The 19,484-nt window shown below is 35.8% G+C and overlaps 1 protein-coding gene across 11 annotated transcripts in view; it reads right to left on the bottom strand.

The window, feature by feature from the left end:
- Nucleotides 1–19,484, bottom strand: part of NAV3 (neuron navigator 3) — an 850,488-nt gene that overhangs the window by 138,045 nt on the left and 692,959 nt on the right. For all 11 annotated transcript variants that reach the window (XR_011076027.1, XR_011076028.1, XM_068561371.1 and 8 more), the window contains one exon: nucleotides 10,639–10,758. Coding sequence is in view for 9 of the 11 variants with exons in the window: in XM_068561371.1 (XP_068417472.1) it covers nucleotides 10,639–10,758 (120 nt within the window). In the remaining 2 variants the exon portion in view is untranslated. The remainder of the gene's footprint in view (nucleotides 1–10,638; nucleotides 10,759–19,484) is intronic.

The following is a 19,484-nucleotide window of genomic DNA, read 5'->3' as shown; positions in this document are numbered from 1 at the left end:
TGTTCTATTAGTGACTGAAAGAAGTATATTAACATCTTCAAAGATGAAAAAAAGAAATATGTCTGGCACTAATGAGACACTCAATAAATACACTATTATTATAATTATTTTTATTTTTATCTAGTAAATATTTGGGTTATCAAGTGGATGTGCCTTGTACAAACTGTCTGGGATCAGAATAGATTATATTGTTAGAGAAACAAATGATAGGGTTTTGTTCTGTTAAGAAATAAAGCCCTTTGGATATTTGCTTAGGTTTGAAGAAGAAGCAACACAGTTTCAGTCAATATTGTTTACCACCTATTTTGTAAGAAAAACTGGCTGACAAAGTATTTTAAAATTATATCAAACTCATGAATTCTAAGAGTTTACAAAGCCCTAAATATACACTTGAAATTTTAAAAATCTAAAGTACAAGTAAATTACAAAACTTAATCTTAAGGAATGAGATTTACTTGGAGAAATAAAATTAAATTCCAAATGCACCTGTGTATATACATACACACACATATATACAAATATGCACATGTGCATATGTGAGGTGTTTACCTTTTAAGAAAAAATACATATAGACAATCAGATAAGTTTCTCCTAATGGCCTTGCCAATAAAATCTGAAATTTGATGTATGTCTTAAAAATTTTGTGGTTGATTACACAAACTCCTTAGATAAAATTTATCTCATGTGATATTAGAGCACGCAATCATTAAAAGTCATATTTTAAAAAAATGTTTAGTATTATGGGGTAGTGTTCATTACATAAGTAGGTGAAGAAAGCAGGATAATCTATTGTATAGATGGTATAACCCAAACTGTGCAAACAGAGCGGATGAGCAAGCCTGGGAGGAAATACATCAAAGCAATATTCTTGGTTGTTCTGGGGATGGGAGGATTATGAATTATTTTTAGATTCTTCTTTATACTTTTACTTATTCTGTGAACTTTCCTCAATAATCACAGAAAAGCTTTATAATAACAAAATAACTAATTCAGAGAATAAGCACTCATTTGTAATGAAAACACTTTCATTTGCAACTTATCTAAAAAAACATATGGAAGCTCTGTTGATGCTTAAAAAAAGAAAAAATACAGCTCACTGCAGATAACTTTAACCGTTTCAAACACAAATTAAGTCAAGCAAGAAAAAAGAATATAAACAGAGCACATATGACTCTAATAAATATGTCCATGCCACCCACTCAAACAGCTGGAATGAGGAAGGTGCAGAATTTATCAGCTGCCAGCCGGAAGCCCTCAGTTGAATGATCCTAAGTTGAATGTCTCACCCCATTAGTTAGCCTATAAAAAAAGAATTCATCCGTAGCTTTTGAAGGGGGAAAAAAACTGTTTCATGTATAGATGCAACTCTTAAATCAAATTTAACAATTAAGTTCATTGACAAAAACCGCTCCCATTTATTGCTCTTTGTAAGACAAAAAAATCATGTAATATAAAAGGTCCACATTGTTTTTCCCTTCATATAAGTATACTTTTATTAGTATTTTTCTGTATATAAGATGAATCATATTTCTCCCCTTTCCATTTTTCTATTATTTCCTTGAGCCTGTTAGAAATAGATATTTCAACAGACATTAGATTTCAAGATTAGGATAGATTTACATGTATAAAAGAACAAAACACTGCTAAATTGTGTTACTGATTAACAAACTAGCCAGCCTTTTAGAAGCTCTAATGCATGTGAAAATATTGTTCTGTCAATTGTGTTTTTACATTTATTAACAATCTGCAGTAGGAATAGAAAATGATCACATGCTGAAGGAAATTACCAACATTTACGAAGTTGAATAAGAAAGATCTATTCATATTTTACAGGTATGTTTAGCCAGAAAGGGACAACTGAAATAATTTTAAAAATCAGAGTGTGTTATCCGGGCATGATAAAGCCCTTATCCATATTAATAATTTTATGAATAACAGTAAGAGTACAGGAACTGGATTCAAATCCAACCATTACCATTTATTAACAAAGTGTCTATAGGCAAGTTACTTGATCAAAGGACTGTCTCCCTCACTTATAAAACAGCAGTAATAAAGTCCACTTCACAGGGCTGCTGTGAAGATAAAATATAATAATGTACTTAACTAGTACGGTATGTTGGTTGCACTACTAGATCCTCAGTACAGATAGAAACTCTGGATATTTTTACTGTAACAGCCATGACTCCTCCTTGTCCTCAAGATCATCATCACCACTTTCATAAGATTCATTAGCAAATTGTTTTGGAAGGAGATAAGGTAAAACTACTCCATAAATAAGAGTACTGGGGACCATCTCCGCTATTGGGAGATGTATTCTGTACTGGTAAAGTTTAGCCATGGCCAAGTTTAATATCAGGGGCAGTCTTACAAAGGGTGGTAAAACTTACAGCCACCTGTATGTATGTTTTAAAAGATACTAAAAGGTATCCCAATCAAAAATATCTACAACTTGGGCTAGTTGTACTGACTAAGTATCCTTTGAATCTCAATGGCTTATAATAGGGATATTTTAAATAATCAAGGTGAGGCTAAAAAGCCCTTCTAATGTAAGACCTAATCAAGCCTAAAAAGCCCTTCTAATGTAAGACCTTTGAGTACAGGGTCCCCCAGGATTGAGCACAGAACTTGGCAGAGAGCAGGGTCTCAATACACGTGCACACATTATGTACATGTGTACACAATGTGTTCACATGTGTACAGCGTGAATTAATTCTATGAGGGGTATTACTTAAAAGTATTGGAAGTTTGTAAGATTATTCACAATGAGGTCAGGCAATGCTGAGAATCAGGACACAGGAGAGAAGTTTAGCACCAGTGCATAAACCTGCAAAGATGAGCAAGGTACCAAAGGAAAGTTGAGGGGGGGCAAATAAAACTTTTTCTACTTCTCCAGTGTTTTGCATTGGTCTCTCCCTACTTAAAGAAAAGAGGGCCAAAATGGCAGGCCATTTAATTATAAAATGAAATAATTATATTTACTTTATCTATTTTAATCTCAGCCTATTAAGTTTTTTTGTGTTTGCTTTTAATTACTATGGAAAGCCAGTAAGCTAATGAAGGAAATACTTCAGATATGGGAATATACTGATTCTGTGATTATGCGGGAATAAATCAACACAGAATAGAAGGAATTATTAGAATGTACATAAACTAGTGACAAGCATCATGAATCCAGACTCTGGAGATATCTGCTTGGTGGCTTAGGAGAAATCTCAGTTGCCTTTGCTTCTCTTGTTTGGAGAAGTCGTGAAAATACCAAAGGCCTCCTACCCTTAGAAATGACTCCCCACCTGATTTTATGAGAATTTTCCATGAGCCTTTTTGTAGAGGCAGTGCAATTTTCTACACATTGATGAAAACTGTAGATTGAGGGTGAAGGGATACAAAATATACCACTGCAAAGAGCTTTTTCTTTCTTCCTAAACTCCCCTTGTCTGCCTGAAAGTGCCTCCCAAAAGAATTCAACTGTCATAAATCTCCTCCCTGGGAGTTTCACACCAGACAGGATTGGCTCCTATCACCAGAGACAAATGGCACCAAATAAGAAATTGCCTAAATAGACATTGTCACAAAACTATCATATCTCCCATCTCTTCTTCTATGGCCCCATTTATCTTTCCTAAAAGTCATTTGTTTTCCCAAAAGTGTCCTTCTCCCTACCCCCTTCTCCCTATGAAGATGTCCCAATTTCTAACCATCTCCTTAAATCACATCTTTCCGTGATCTCCTGCATACATATGTGTATAAAAATTTGTCTCTTGTTCTTCTGTCAGAGTAATTCGCAGGCCACCAACCACTAAACCTAAGAGAAAAGATTTCCTCTTCCAGTAGGGAATTCATTATGACTAGATGCTTGGAACTATATATAGTAAGTTATAATGACTGACAATCTAGAGACATGTAATATGATAATCCTTAATGCCTTTTGTAAACTCCTTCATCAGCTGTGATTTTAGTTTCTCGATTATAGTATCATAAATGAAATCAATTTGTCATTTAATACAAAACAAAAATAATTTCTAGGATATATTATGCTTTTATATTTTCAAAAAGTCATGACTAAACATGCAAAAAATCAGTAAAAATATGAATAGTGAAATTGATTCATTTATAATTGAAATGAGCAATCACTATATTTAAGAATATACTTTAGATAACAATGTAATGTCTATTACAGAATCCAGAATAGACCTGGTGAAATCTATTATTACAATTTGGGGAATTTGTCAGTTTTCAATAAAGACTGGTACCTGGAGCTTTGTCTTCCTCTCTTTTGAGACTCATTCTGTCATCATGAGTTAATGGCCACCTGGATAAATCATCTGCATAACCGAACTTTGACTTCTATGACCATTCTACTCTAGTAACTCAGGCGATGACTTACAGCTTGCTTAGATCATCCAGGAAACTTTACCTCTCAAATGTTAAACTTCGTATCACTTTACCTTATTCTTTGGCATAAACTCTCTTCACCTAACTTAACCTCTCCATGGAATTTGACATTGGTGCCTATTCCCTCTTCTCTCCATTTTAAAAGTATCAGTTAACCGTATTTGTCCTCACCTTTGTGTTAGAGCTGATTTCTCTGCCTTCGTCAATGGCTGCTCTTCCCTTATTCCCTTTTTAAATGTCAGGGGTTCATTCTCAAGGCTTGTTTTCTCTCTTTACATCACCGATCCAAATGAGCTTTTAGCCTGCTCAGTGTTGATCCTCAGAGTGTTTTAAACAAAATTAACTATAGTTGCTGCCGTAACAGGCCTCACAGCCTCCAGAGTGATGCTATGGCTGGGATACAGACCTTAGATTGGTCCTATCTTGTATTAAAAACTTAGAAACGTGCTCAGATAGTTTTGCCACAATTCCTTGCACCTGCCGGGCAGGCTTCTCACGAGTGGCAGCATTCTCATTCTGTACAGCAGGTATCACCACCAGCGTATCTCTTTGGGAAAATTTAATGGACCTAGGAAGTTTACATGACCATATGTGAGAACGTTCATGGTTTCTTGCTTTATATAAGCTTCTCTGTGATTTCCTAGATTACCTGACATTGAAAAAAATGTGTATCTTTAAGTATCTACTGATCTCACAGATGTGCTAAGACAGTTACCAACACTTAAAAATTGGGAGAGTTCTCAAAAAATTCTAGACTCTTGGCTGCACTTTACGGTGACCAAAGGGGAAATGTGGGGGGTCGGGGAGGGATAAATGAGGAGTTTGGGATTAACATATACACACGAGTATATGTAAAATAGATCATCAACAAGGACCTACTCTATAGCACAGGGAACTCTACTCAATATTCTGTAATAACCTATATGGGAAAAGAATCTGAAAAAGAATGGGTATATGTATAACTGAATCACTTAGCTGTACACCTGAAACTAACACAACATTGTAAATCAACTATACCCCAATATAAAATAAAAATTAAATTTAAAAAATCAAACGGTTTGCAATCCTCAGCCCTCCTTTCTACATTTGTGCATTTCCACAGGAAGCGACCTCTACAGTTGAGGGTAGATGCCCACTTGGACTGGTCATGTTTACCATGTCTCTTCTGCTTCACTCATTTCATGTGACGTTCCTGATCCCTGTAGGGTTTGGGCTTATGATATGCATAATACATATATTCACTACTGTAATCCAGCACTTACAGAGAGACTGAACCTATATCTCCAAGGATAAAACCGCCTGGGAGTTACACAGTTTTATGGACTGAATTATGCCCGTCCCTTCATCCCCCGTCACCACCAAATTCATATGGTGCAGTCCTAATCTCCAATGTGTCTATATTGGAGATTGTGCCTTTATGGAGGTAATTAAGGTTAAATAAGGTCATAATGGTGGGAGGAGGCTAGTCCAATACAACTGGGGTCTTTATCAGAAGAGAAACAGGCACTAAAGATCTCTGTCTTTCACTGCAAGAGAGCACAGAGAAAAGGCCATGTGAGGACACAGTGAGAAGGTCTGCAAGCCAGAAAAATGTCCTCATAAGAAAATGAATTTTCCAACACTGTAATCATGGACTTGTAGCCTCCAGAACTGTGAGAATACAAATGTCTGTTGTTTAAGCCACCCAGTCTGTGGTACTTTGCTATGGCAGTCCGAGCAGAGTACTACACACGGACCAAACCCAAGTTCCTCTCGAAATGATGCCCCGCTTTTGTTCTTCAGTTCAGTGCTGATCTTCCTTCACCTGGACTTGTAGAGTCACTTCCTAAGCAGTCTACCTAGGTTTGCATCATTCTCTTCAATATTCACTGTGCGAGAGTTCTTTTTAAAATATAATGATTATAACGTGTTCTCACTTTAGAAAAAACTAATTAAAATAAGTAAAATAGCTTCTTATCACCTACAGATCCAAACACTCTAGAACAGCCATCTGGATCCATTGTCTCTTGTCCGCTCCTACCCACATCCCCAGGACACTAGCAAAATCACATTACTATTGGCTCTGACAGAGACTCTCTCCTTGACAGAACTTCAGTCAGAGTCCTCTGAGGTCGCTTCTCAACTCAGCCTTGACCTTGGCCCCTTGCTGGGCCTGCACAGCCCAGTTTTATTACAAATCCTGCTAGGACCGTTCAGAAAGAATTCTCCACCCTTGACAGCTGATCACCTTAGATATCTGGTCAACCTTCTCATCCTCCACCCTCAGTACCTAATCAGCCTGGCCTACACTTTATCAAGAATCCTGCTGACTGGGTTTAGCAAGACTCCCTCTACCCTCGTATCTCCTTTCAGTAAACTTCCTTCCCTAACCCCCTTCATTCTGCTTGTTGGCTATAAACCCCCACTTGTTCTTGCTGCACTCAGAACCAAGCCCAGCTCTGTACTGAGGTCATTTTCCCCCTACTGCAATAATAGTTCCTAACAAAATCTGTTTTTCACTGCTTTAACTCCCGTTGGCCTCTGGATTTCTTTAACAACTCCTTAAACCAAACTCTACTATACCTCTGTGCTCTCACTCCCCTATTCCGTCTGATTCCTCCCAGGCTGTATGTACAAAAGTCTTAAGCTTTATTTATGGCCCCATTTAAATCCTACTGCTTTTGGAAGTGTTTTCTTATACTCCCAAGTCGAAATAATTATTTTCCTTTGGTGCTTCTAAGGCACTTTGTATACAAATCTATTATGACTTGGTCAATTTTATTATCTCTTTATTTTTTGTTTCCATTATTCTCTCTGACCATTAAACTCAGGGCCTTTTACCTTTATTATTTTGTTTTACTTTTACCCAACATGCTATTATGATGTCAGGCACTTATTATGATGTCATCACTTATTATGATGTCAGGCACTTAGTAATTATGTATTTATTAATTAAATATTGTTAATGCTAGTACAGAAGCCAGTGTAAGGACAGTAATAGGAATTAATGAAAGTAAAAACAACAATCATCTCCTACCCTCTCCTCAAAATTACCTTTTAAAAATAGCTCAACGAAACTGTATAAGTGTATGTGAATTAGGACTGACCTGATTATAACCAGAGCCAAATGGATAAAGTCCACACATTCTGTCTGTTATGAATTTATTCCAGTTGGCTGCTGGAAGCCCTCCTCTTTTCTTTGGGGCCATTTCAATCTGCTGAGAAGAGGAATTCAGCTATTCTCTATTGCCCATCATATTTTCTCCAGAAGTTGATCAAAGGGGAGCATATAACCTTCACTACAGCAACACGAACAATTCAAATCCATTGCCATACTAGCCAGCTGGGTACTTTGCCATTATAAAAGTGCATTTTTCCCTGATATACCTTTTAGAAAGAATATCTAAGAAACGTGAAAACACTGCTGACTTTTTTTGCATTTAAGCTTTCTTATCAGTGAAATATTGTAAGCCCTATTATTTACCGATTTGCTAAAATGAACCAATCACTAATACGTTTTATATTATTATTATTTTTTTAAAAAAACCTTGACTGAGGTAGCTGGGAAACTAGAAGTACAGGAGTAAAAGACCTAATTCCTCACTCTTTTATATCCACTAAATGAGAGCATTAGGCTAAATGAGCATTTCTTAAAATATTATAGGAACAAATTATCATTATAGAGAAAAAGGTGGGGGAATCGATGAAAACAACTTAAGGAGCAATGAATCAAATAAAGTTAAGCAGGTTTATTTTAAACTGCAGGACTTCTCAGTACCTTCAGCCATTCTTGTCAATCCTATTTGGAATGGATATCAGAATTAAGAAAATTTTATGAAACGTTATCCTTTATAGATTAACAGGACTTTCACAACTTTAATATCTAAGATTATGCATTTTAAAACAATAACATCTTGAATCACTTTCTGAATATACAATTTTAAAAGAGCTTGAGATTTAACTATAATAAAAGAGAAAATCCTAAAACTCCTATAGTAGGATTTTCACTATAACCCTATTGCTGTTTAATATATAAAAGTGACCAAAGCGTTTTTGTATTCCTCAAATTACATAATTCTTTCAAAAACCTTCTACATAATTCTCAAAATCTGAATCTGAGACAATTTATTTCAGGTGCAACACATCATTACTTGATCTAATTTAAAGATTAATGCCATTGTTATTTTGATAGTCTCTTTCACTTGACGAAGCACAGCTAATGAAGTAAAAATTTCCAAATATTATTTTTTATGTTTACATGTTTATGTTAAATGTTTACATTTTCATAGGCCTGGCATCTATTTGTTCATTTTAAGATAGTGTTTCATGAGTTTTGGTGTATATGTGAATCACCTGGTTTAAGCTCTGAATGCTGGACCCCAGGTTCAGCGAGTCTTAGATGGAGCTGATAATTTGCATCTCTAACAAGTTCCCAAGTGATGCTGATACTGCTGATTCAGGTACCACACTTTAAGAACTGTGGCTTCTGCTGGTCGCAATTTATTAGTTGAATACCTGGGTTTTTCCGTTGCTCTGAGGTTCCTCAGCCAGGCTCCAATCTGGAGGCTGGAGAGCTCCAAATGCCTCCAAAATAAGTCACCTTTGTATTGATTCCTAGCTTTTGCTATCATAAATCTCATTTCCCAAAGACCAACAGATTTTTTCCTCTCCTTTAATGTTTTCCACTGTCAGCTAACAATGAGTTGGTCATTAGTTTCAAAATGTGGCCCACACTTTGGATTTCTTTCCCTCTAATCACTCCTTCCTATTTTCCCACATAACTCATTCCCTCTCTTACATAATATCCTTGCAGTATCTTGTCTCTTTTCCCAGTCTTATTTGTCTCTTTAGCCAACTGGACGCTATCGCTAGCCTATATGAATATATAGCCTATATTCATTCCTTTGTTCATTCACTCCACAAGCATTTGTTAAAAGCTCAATGTATCGTAAATATGATGAAAATTTTTGCATTCCTGAGCTTACACTGTAATGGGGGAGATACAAAATAAACATGTAAACAAATAATTAGGAGTGATGTGTACATTGAAGAAAACAATATAAGATAATGGGAAAGAAAGTGATGGGAAATGAAATGTACCTTAGCTACTCTGGAAACACTTCGCTAAGAAGGTAACATTAAGCTGAAACAGAAATATGATGGAGGCAATAACGTAAGGAATGTAGAAAAGGGCATTCTAGGCAGAGGAAGCATCAATGTGAAAGCAGAAGTCCATCGTGTTTGAAGTTAGTGAGAGTCAGTGAGGGAAAACAGTTGAAGAATAGTTCAGGTGGGGGGTGGAGTGAGCAAAATTTTTCATAAGCCTTTTGTAACCACATGCTTCACACAGACACCTTGTGTACAGCCTAGGAGACTAGCGTATATACAGGATGAGAGCTGGCCAACAGCAGTTAAAACATCAACAGCATTTGAGTAAGGAGGAATTGACGACGAATATCAGAATTCACTGTCTAGCCTTTGGAGTTGGCAATATTAAAATGTACTGTGAATTGTACACAGTTCTTATTTCAGAATGTGGATACATTAGGTCTTGCCCTTTCGTCCCCTTCATAAATGCTGAATTAAAGAACTACTCTAGGTATTGATATACAGTAGCTCTGGAAATAGGCAATCCCTTCCTGCTTAAGAAATTAAAAATTCTGAGTGAAGAGGGGGCAAAATCAGGTCAGAAATATGTCTTACAACATTATTTCACAAAGACAATATTGTCAAACAGCAGTGATTCTGATAAAATTGGCAAAACAATTCCCAGCAAAATAATAAGTATATGAAACACACAAACCTGTAAGCAATTTGAAATATGAAAGAGATTAGCTTAAAGCAAGAGTTGTATGCTTTCAAGAAACCCCTCAAGAAAAGCATCAAGCTTATTTTACCTGATAATTAGAATTATGTTTTAATCTTTATGTCATTAGCCCCCAGGTAGATCTGAGAGCATCTGAATTGAAAGGAATTTATCAGCCAGGGTTCTTTTCAAGTAAGGAACAGAAGTCTATGTTTATAATTTTGCTTTTGCAGATATTAAAATTTGCCACCATGTAACCTGAAATTTGTTAAATGTTCTCAACAGCACTGCAATTTCTTTTAGTGTACAGAGCTAAAAAGCACCTTAGTTTTCAAAATGTTCCAAAATAATTATTATATCAAAATAAAAAGTCCTTTGGTTTAATCCTGTAAAACTCCTAGGATCTCATTTATAGAATTGCTTTATGCATTCCTCACCATCAAATATGCTGATGACATTACCTGTCTGCATCCACTGTCACATCATGAACCCCTCTCTGGATGACATCCCTGGAAGTCGCTGTGTCTGGTATTCGGTTCAGACTCCTAGTATACAGGTTGAGCCCTCCATCTGTCATGTACCTGAAAATAAATGCCTAATTAATCAACAGAAAATTAATTGACCTCAGCTGTATAATTTAACTTAATAAACAAATGGTGTGCAAAATTTTTAATAATTATGCAAATATGCTCTATTATAGTTTTTTCTATATGAATATTCTACTCACCAGGAAGTATTAGAAAATCTTTTCAAGTTTATTAGGAAATTAATCTTCCTTATTGCAACAAGTAACTAGCCTATTACAAGACCTTCCTTTTTCTCCCCTTTGTTATCAATATTTTGAACAGACTTAGAGATAATGTAACTCTTAGCAAAATAAGAGCATGACTATTTCATTTTGTAAGCACTATCTTTGAAGCATTGAAGGTCACAGGAGTAATCTTAAAATTAGATTAATTTATTTGATAAATAAAATATATACAGCAATTGACCACTATCATAAAATAATTACTAAGATGTATTAAATGTTTAAAGATGTTGTCAGGAACCATTCTATATAGTTTACATGTAATAACATTATTATCCCCAAATTAGTGATAAAGAAAATAAGTAAGCACGAAATGGTTAAGGACTTACACAAGGTCACTCAACCAGTCCCAGCAGAACTGAGAATAAATCTAGAAAGTCAGCTTCAGAAACCATGATCTTAACCACCATGGACTGCTGTCTGAACTGAAGGACCACACTGCCTGCCTGTTTCCTGTCTCTGAGAACTACTTCCTTGCTATCACAGGACCACCATCTTCACACAGGGCTGGCAGACTCCCATAGTCATGTTACTATAAGATAATCCTTCCTTGGCAATGGGGGATTAGAACAGGTGTTAATCTCCTACCCCATGTGGGGCTAATCAAATGTTTCTTTCTTGAGAAATGGGATTAACAGATAGCTCATCAGTCTTTCTATGTGGAAAGAGTTTATGATAATGAAAACCCAGGAGCTTTGGGTATTTATCTTCACCAGATGCAAAGAGGCACAGAGAAAGCTGATCAGCAAAGTAGAAAGAATGACACAGGTGCACAAAAAGCACACTTGGCCATGTGGTTTCAGCTTCACAACTTCTCCTGGGGTTCTAGGAGAAATCCTTGCTTCCTTATAATAAGATCCCCAATTTGCTTAAACAAATTCGAGTTGATTTCACTATTTGGAACAAAAAATTTAATCATGACCATATTAAAGATCGACCAAATAGTTAAAACTACGATTATGAAGTTGGCTAATTGCTTACATGATTAGTAAATTCTGTCCTTATTAGTTGAAGGACCTTAAACAAATTTCTTAAACTGTGCCTCAATTTCTGCCTCAAAATGGGAAGAATAAAATTTACTGAAGATAGATATTGTGGTGATTAAAGGAGAAATACATAAAGCTTTTAATATGAGAACCCTATAAATAATAGCGACTTGTTATTCACGAAGTCTCTCCCAACATACGTTTAAAAGGAAATATATGAATTTTATACACAAAACAAAAAGTTATGCTGTATTATCCTCGTGAGGTACTCTACGTGGTTAATTTTCCTGAAAACCAAAGAATTTAATCCCACCAAAATTAAAACAATAAAAAGAGTACTTTGGTTCCAAAATGTGCTGAAGACTGACATACTCTTTTAAACAGGGAATACTAGATATGACAACTTTTCTTGATAACTAATTCATGATTATGAGCATCAATTTCCTGTATGACATACAGTGATACTAAATGAGACAAAGATTAAAGGATATTTGTCCTTCGTACTTTTTAATTTGTCAGCTGCCATATTGATACTATCAGTGTTTTATTGTTTACTCTTACTTCCAATTTCTTATCTTATTGATATTTTCCATATAGTTCTCAACCAACTCTGAATATTTTTATTGCTTCTTTTCTTAAGGTGGAGTATATGAAATTCCTGATAAAGTAAAAGTGTTTAGTGAAAAATATTTTTCTCATTCACTCTCCTTTTGAAATTTTTTTTAAAATTTTTCTATTTTATTTATTTTATTTTTGGCTGTGTTGGGTCTTCATTGCTGTGCACGGGCTTTCTCTAGTTGCTGTGAGCGGGAGCTGCTATTTGTTGTGGTGCGCAGGCTTCTCATTGCGGTGGCTTCTCTTGTTGCGGAGCATGGGCTCTAGGCACGCGGGCTTCAGTAGTTGTGGTTCGTGGGCTCTAGAGCACAGGCTCAGTAGTTGTGGCGCACGGGCTTAGTTGCTCCGCGGCATGTGGGATCTTTCTGGACCAGGGCTCGAACCCGTGTCCCCTGCATTGGCAGGCGGATTCTTAACCACTGTGCCACTAGGGAAGCCCTGAAGCTGTGTTTTAAAAGTTTGGGGATGATAGAAATTTTCTCTCCAGATAAGTGAGATACTCCTTTTTTAAAAAACTATCAACATGCTTGATCCTAAACTTAACCTCAGGAGGAAGTTAAAACAATGTATACATGTTAAGTTTTACATCTTATTGGTCTGTCTTCTTCACTGGTGTATCTCTAAAAGTGTTTAGTAAAGTGTTTTGTATATAGTTTGGTATCAACAAATATATTAAACATTTGTTCAGCTGAATTTAAAAGGCCTCTGTACTGTAGGAAGAAAGCATGACAGCAGATCTCAGCACTTTAGCCGTAATGGCGATGCATGTAAACAAGAAATAAGATGGAAGATGACTTCTATTCTATAGACAAAGTTTAAATGCTTTGAAAACTAATTTTCCAAAGAAAAAAAAACTTTAAAATTTCAATGAATTAAGAAAAAAAATCAACTTTTTTCAGGAAGCGTTTCAAAGGATACTCATTTTCCTTTGACCCTGGGATTTTCCAGGTAATATCAAATAGGTTTACAACAGGTATTAATTGAACCAAAAATAGTCATATTTCCTCTGTTTACAGACACTGTCGCATTGGAATGTTGGTAGGGCATTCTCATAACAGAACCGTGAGTTTGTTATTTGAAAAATTACATATGGGCATCACACGAGTAAAGCAAATTTCTCATTTAAATTTTTTTCTTGAACATTCTTCCTTCTTTTCAGTTCTTCTGAAGGATTTAAAAATCTAAAAGAATGTGCATTTCATAGTTCCTCTAGAAAAATTTGCTACAGTCCAGGAAATATAAATGTTAGGGATCAGTTTGAAAGAATAATGTAAAATTTTTAAAAAAGATTTCCTAATAATGTTATATCTAAACTTCTAAACCATAAGCTAAGATGAGTTTAAGAGGTCACAGTCACAGGATGATTGGTACAAACAAAAAGTTGCAAAGGAAATTTGTGAAGGTTACTGACAAAAAGTAAAATCTCTCAAACTATGAAAGTCTTAGGATAATTTTAGCCATGTTCAAATTCTATAAGCTATAAGATGATTCACATAAAAAACACAATAGTCTCCCAAAGCATTTCTAACTCTTCCTCCCTTCCACTGCCATCTCTCGTCTTCCTTCTGTTGTACAAAAACTTTGCATACTTTGGCACATTTTCTTTAGGTGTGTGTTTTCCATATTAATATTTCCAGGCCATAATGTTCCACCCTGCACTAGAATGAGATATTAAACTGCTTCCTGTACACAGATACGTGGATTTCCCATAACCACCTCAAATATAGCATAAACAGACCATATATTGCCTTTACCACTAAAGCTCATGCTCCTTTTGTATATGCTAATATAGTCATAGGGAAACATGCCATCCACCTAATTAACAATCTAGATAAATGACTTTCTTCTTGTCACTCACCACTCTCAACTACTACAGGATGCAGTCTGTTCAGACCTGTGAATCAACATCACTAGGTTCTAATTATGTCTGGAATTCACTGAAACAGGAAGAAACTATAAAAATCTTCTTTCTGTATGCTATTCAATCCCATTTTCTCAATCAACATAAATACATACAACTCTACCTCCACAGCAACTCCATGCTTTTTTTAAAAAAAGGTTCATATTTAAATACATCATATTTTTGCAACAGTATAAAATGTAACAGTACACATTAAATAATAATTAAAAAATAATATCAGTTTTCATGTACCCATAACCTGGCTTCAGAAACAGAACATTTCCAGTTTCTTCAGTGACCGTATAGGCTTTTTCCAGTCCTACATTTCTAAACCTCCTTTCTAGAGATATCTATTGCCCTAGATTTTGTGTTAAGCATTCCTTTACTTTTCTTTATGGTTTAGCCACATGGGCATATATTCCTAAAAATACACTGTTCAGCATTTCATGCATGTGAACTTCATATAAATTGAATCACATTGTATATATTCTTTTGTGACTTATTTCCTTCACTCAAAATTATATTTTTGCAAATCATCTATCTTGATGTGTATTACTGTATTTTTAATGTTAATGTTATACAGCTTTGTTTTACAAGCACACCAGTTTATCCGTTTGACTATTACAGACATTTGAGCTATTTTTAGATTTTTTGCTGTTACAAACAACTCTGCCGTGAACAACTGTATATGCACATTTCTTTACGCTCACAGGCAAGAGCTTGTCAAAGGTCTATATCTAGGAAAGGAATCATTGGGTCAAAAGGGATACACACACATATTCAAACCCTACTAGTCAATGCCAAAGAGTTTTCAAAATATTTTCAGAATAAACTCCTACTTGTCTATGAATAAGAATTCTCATGTTGGCTTTAATTCACAAGTTCCAGATTACCAAGCAGGTTGATCATATTTTTACTTTGTTATAGGCCATTTATGTTTTGTCTGTGAAATGTCTGTTTATGACTTTTGCTCATTTTTCTATTGCATTCTATGTTTGGTTTTGTTTTTTTCTTTCCCCATTGATAGTAACCCTTTATTAGTTGTATGTCTTGTATATGTTTGTGGCTTATGTGGGGTTTTATCCTGACATTTTTCTCTTACTTATTTTTATGTGAAATTAATTCTTCAGAATAAGAAGAAACTTGATCTAGATACCTTTCTAACTTCACACAGTAAATACTTCTGTTATTTTTGTGTAGTGTTTTAGAATGTGATAATTAGCTTTTTTGAGATTTTTGAACTCTGTTCCCATCTCCCACTTTTATCTGGACCTTCTTTACCTTCACTTCTATTGCTACATCCTGTTCAATTTGCTTCTACTCCCGGAAGTTTTCCCTCAGTGTGGGGTCCTGTCCTGGAAGGGAGCTGTGGCTGGAGTTTAATGAATTCAATCTTCAACAAGATTGCTCCACTCCCTTCAGATATGACCTTCTGCCCTTACTGTCCCTGGCTGGTCAAGTGGTCAAAACCTTCCCAGCTTCAGTTGCTATCTTCAGATAGGCCCTGTGTGTTTTCTAGTCAGTTTCTCTTGGCTATTTTGTGGTTCTTCTGTTCTCAGTGTTATCAGATGCCCCACTACTACCTTCTGTTTCTTCGTACATAGATGCTGATGTCATTCTGCTCCTTTCTCCTTTGGCTCTTGACTGTTTGTCCTTCATTGCTTATACTTGGGGTTTGAGGTGATACCTTGTCATCTTCTTTTTTCAACAACGATCACGGTTTTTTCCCATGGTTTTGCTATCTAGTTGCTTTGTCTATTTTTGTGGGTATTTGGAAAGATTCACCTATGCCCCTACCATATCTTCCTAGAATTCCGTTTTTACATTCAATATCTTATATCAGAAACTGTATATAACAATTAGCTATTTGTTATGACATGAAAACACAGGGCATCTAAAATGTGTGTGTGTTTTTTTAACCTCCAAGGAACTCTAGTTCAGCATCTAGAACACAGATCATGAACACAGATAATATTAAGGATTGTCCCCTTGATCCAAGGTGCCAGCTAAGAAAACTATACTAATAATGAATGATTGCTGTGAAGCTCTGTTATGTTCGTTTGTAAAAAATCAACTCCTAGGAAAGAAATGTGGACAAGTAGACATGTAGACAACTTCACAGGGTCAGTATGTCAAGATGGTTAAGAGTGGAGACTGGAGCCAGACTGCTTTTAAGTTCAAGTCCAGCACTGCATGCATCAAGAAAGTTTGAATTCTCAGAATACCAATGAACTAACTTTCTGAGTTCTACCTAAAGTTACTTAACCTATCTATGCCTCAGTTGTTTCATCTGTAAAATGGACATAGTAATGATATGCTTCTCTCTTACAGTTATGGTGAGATATAAATGAGTTAGTATATGTAAAATGCATAGAGCATTACCTAGCACATAATAAGTGCTATATAAGCGTTGACTAACGTTACCGGCTATTTTTTCCATTAGACTTTCTACATTCACTAAATATAACTCTCATATCTTGAATATGAAATGAATAGAAGCATTGTGATTAGGAATATGTGGTTTCCCATGTACATCCTTTTAACCCAACTCAAGTAACCCTGCCCTTCCCAATGTCTTGCATGCTTCAGTCATCACAAAGTTTCCTAAAGGAGAATTGTGGGAGGATCAGGGGATTAAAGCAGCATTAAAGTAGCCACCTCCCTTTTAAAAAATGTCATTCTCCAGAATTAAATTACTTTGCGTTTGGGCCATTTAAAGCAGGATTTTAGGTTATGTTCTTGGCCCAACTATTTATCACTGTGACACCTGCAGATAACTTCAATTTCCACCCAATTAAAATATGTAACTTTTCCCCCAGTTTTCCAGGGTGTTCCGTTTTTTGCTTTACACATGGAGAATTTTTCAAAGAGATTCATTATAAGTAAGAGGCCTTCCTCTGACTAATTCCTAATTACTGGCAGATTCACATCCCCAAGTGTTTAAAGTAATTTTTAGAAGAGAAGAAAGAGATAAGCCTTTCCATGCTTCAAGAAATCTCGAATTCTCAGAATGCCGATTAACTAATTTTCTGAGTTCTACCTGAAGTACATGAAAAAAATGAAACTCCTTTCCCATTTACTTCATGACATTCCTTCTTGAATGAGAAAAAAATCCAAGATTAAACATCTTCATTCACTTCTTTGTCTTTTGAGCCTTTTTTGTCCCTTTAATCACTAAAACATACTTTAAAAAATTGGGAACAGACAGTTAACTTTGTGATTCAATTTTTTTCATGAATTGTAGCACAGACTTTTCTATGCCCTTTTTTCTTAAAGAAAACATCAAATTAAAGTTCCCCTGGGATATCTTCCTACCTTTTAACTTTAGGCTGACAAATCGGGCTGCATCTTACTGATGTTGACAATGGTACACTACATACGCTGGTGAGCAATGAGGAAGTACAGCACATCCTGGGTGTCCTCCCAATAAACCCCCAGTCATCCTTGAGCTGAGACCAGTGACACTGCCTGCTGACCACGTCTAGTCACGCTCCATCCAGGGGACAGAACTCTGAGTCATTCTTTAAATTTCAGTGTCCTGTACTCTACCATGGGAAAGAGAACATGTATAAGGCCAAGCAGGTAAACATCATCAGAGGAAGTTTTCAAATAGGATTTGTGTTATTTTTAGTTTTTTTTTCTTCTTCTTCTTCTACTTTAGACACTGAGTATGAATGACTCAACACAAAGCGTGCAGACCACTAATGCGTTCTTACATGGACTCATTTGTGGGACTATTCAAGACCTCCTCTGAAAGGCCAACAGGGAACAAAACTGGAGAACAGATGTGAGAATCAGGTTTCCAGTGAGGCAGGAAACAAGTAGGAAGGACAAAGAACAGTATCTTAAAAATTTCTCATTAGTTCTGCAGAGACTAGCCAGCTCTCATCAAACCAATTTCCTCTTCCTCCTGGGCACAAAGATGAATGTTGGTTCCTGGCCTCGCTGTCAGTGAGATGGGGCTGCAGCAGTTCTGGATAAGGAAATGTGGGTAGAAGTCATAACCCCCACTTCCAGACCTGGTACATATGAACTATTCTTACACCATCGTTCTTCCTCTCTTTTGTCATCTGTCTGTTGAAATCAACACCCAGGGTGACGTCGGCAGTCTGGCTGGATAATAGCAGAGTTACCTACCATCCATCTTAGTCCCCAACTGATGATCAGAAACACCAGGAGGGGTTTTATGTGAAGGAGGAATTAACTTCTTTGTGTTAAGTTACTGAGATTTTGAGATTTCTCTGTTACAGAAGTTAGTTGTCTAATACCGCCAGAGTCCTGGGAAATACAAAATGCTCCTGACTATAGGTATACTGGTAAAATACACGACTATAAGCAGAAATCAGTTTATTAAAAAATGACTTTCAAAAACCCCTTATCTAAGAATGTATATACATACACACGTACATACATATGTACACATATTACTATTCATTTATTGAATAAATGAGCAACTATAAAAATATAAAAACACTAACATGTGAGTATACGTGGGCCGGTACTGTGTCCATATTGTTCACCACTGAACACACAGTGCCTAGAATGTTGCTTGGCACATAGGAAGAATGCAACAAATATTTTTGAACACATACATACATACATACATAATTCAGCTCACGATCTCTCTTCTCTATTCTTTTCCCAGGATTCTTCACACCTCTCACAATTTCTACTCTCTCCTATATAAGATCATATCCTATGATTATTGGGTTGTTAATCATTAGATTAATAATTATTACTGATAAAAAATGTAATTGTGATGATGATGATAATTTACTGAACACATATTGTGACAGGCTTTGTGCTAAGTACAATTTTGTGGGTTATTTTCTTCATTCCTAACAATTTCATGAAGATTTTGCAATTTTATCAATTTTATCAATTTTGTGGGTTATTTTCTTCATTCCTAACAATTTCATGAAGATTTTGCAATTTTACGTTAAGCTCCCAAGGAGTTGGCAGATAGCAAATGGTAGAAAGAGACTTAATTTAGACACT

Source organism: Eschrichtius robustus, chromosome 13 (genome assembly GCF_028021215.1).
Source record: "Eschrichtius robustus isolate mEscRob2 chromosome 13, mEscRob2.pri, whole genome shotgun sequence".
Lineage (NCBI taxonomy): Eukaryota > Metazoa > Chordata > Mammalia > Artiodactyla > Eschrichtiidae > Eschrichtius > Eschrichtius robustus.
The sequence above is the reverse complement of the archived record's forward strand: the minus strand, read 5'-3'. Positions and strand labels throughout refer to the sequence as shown.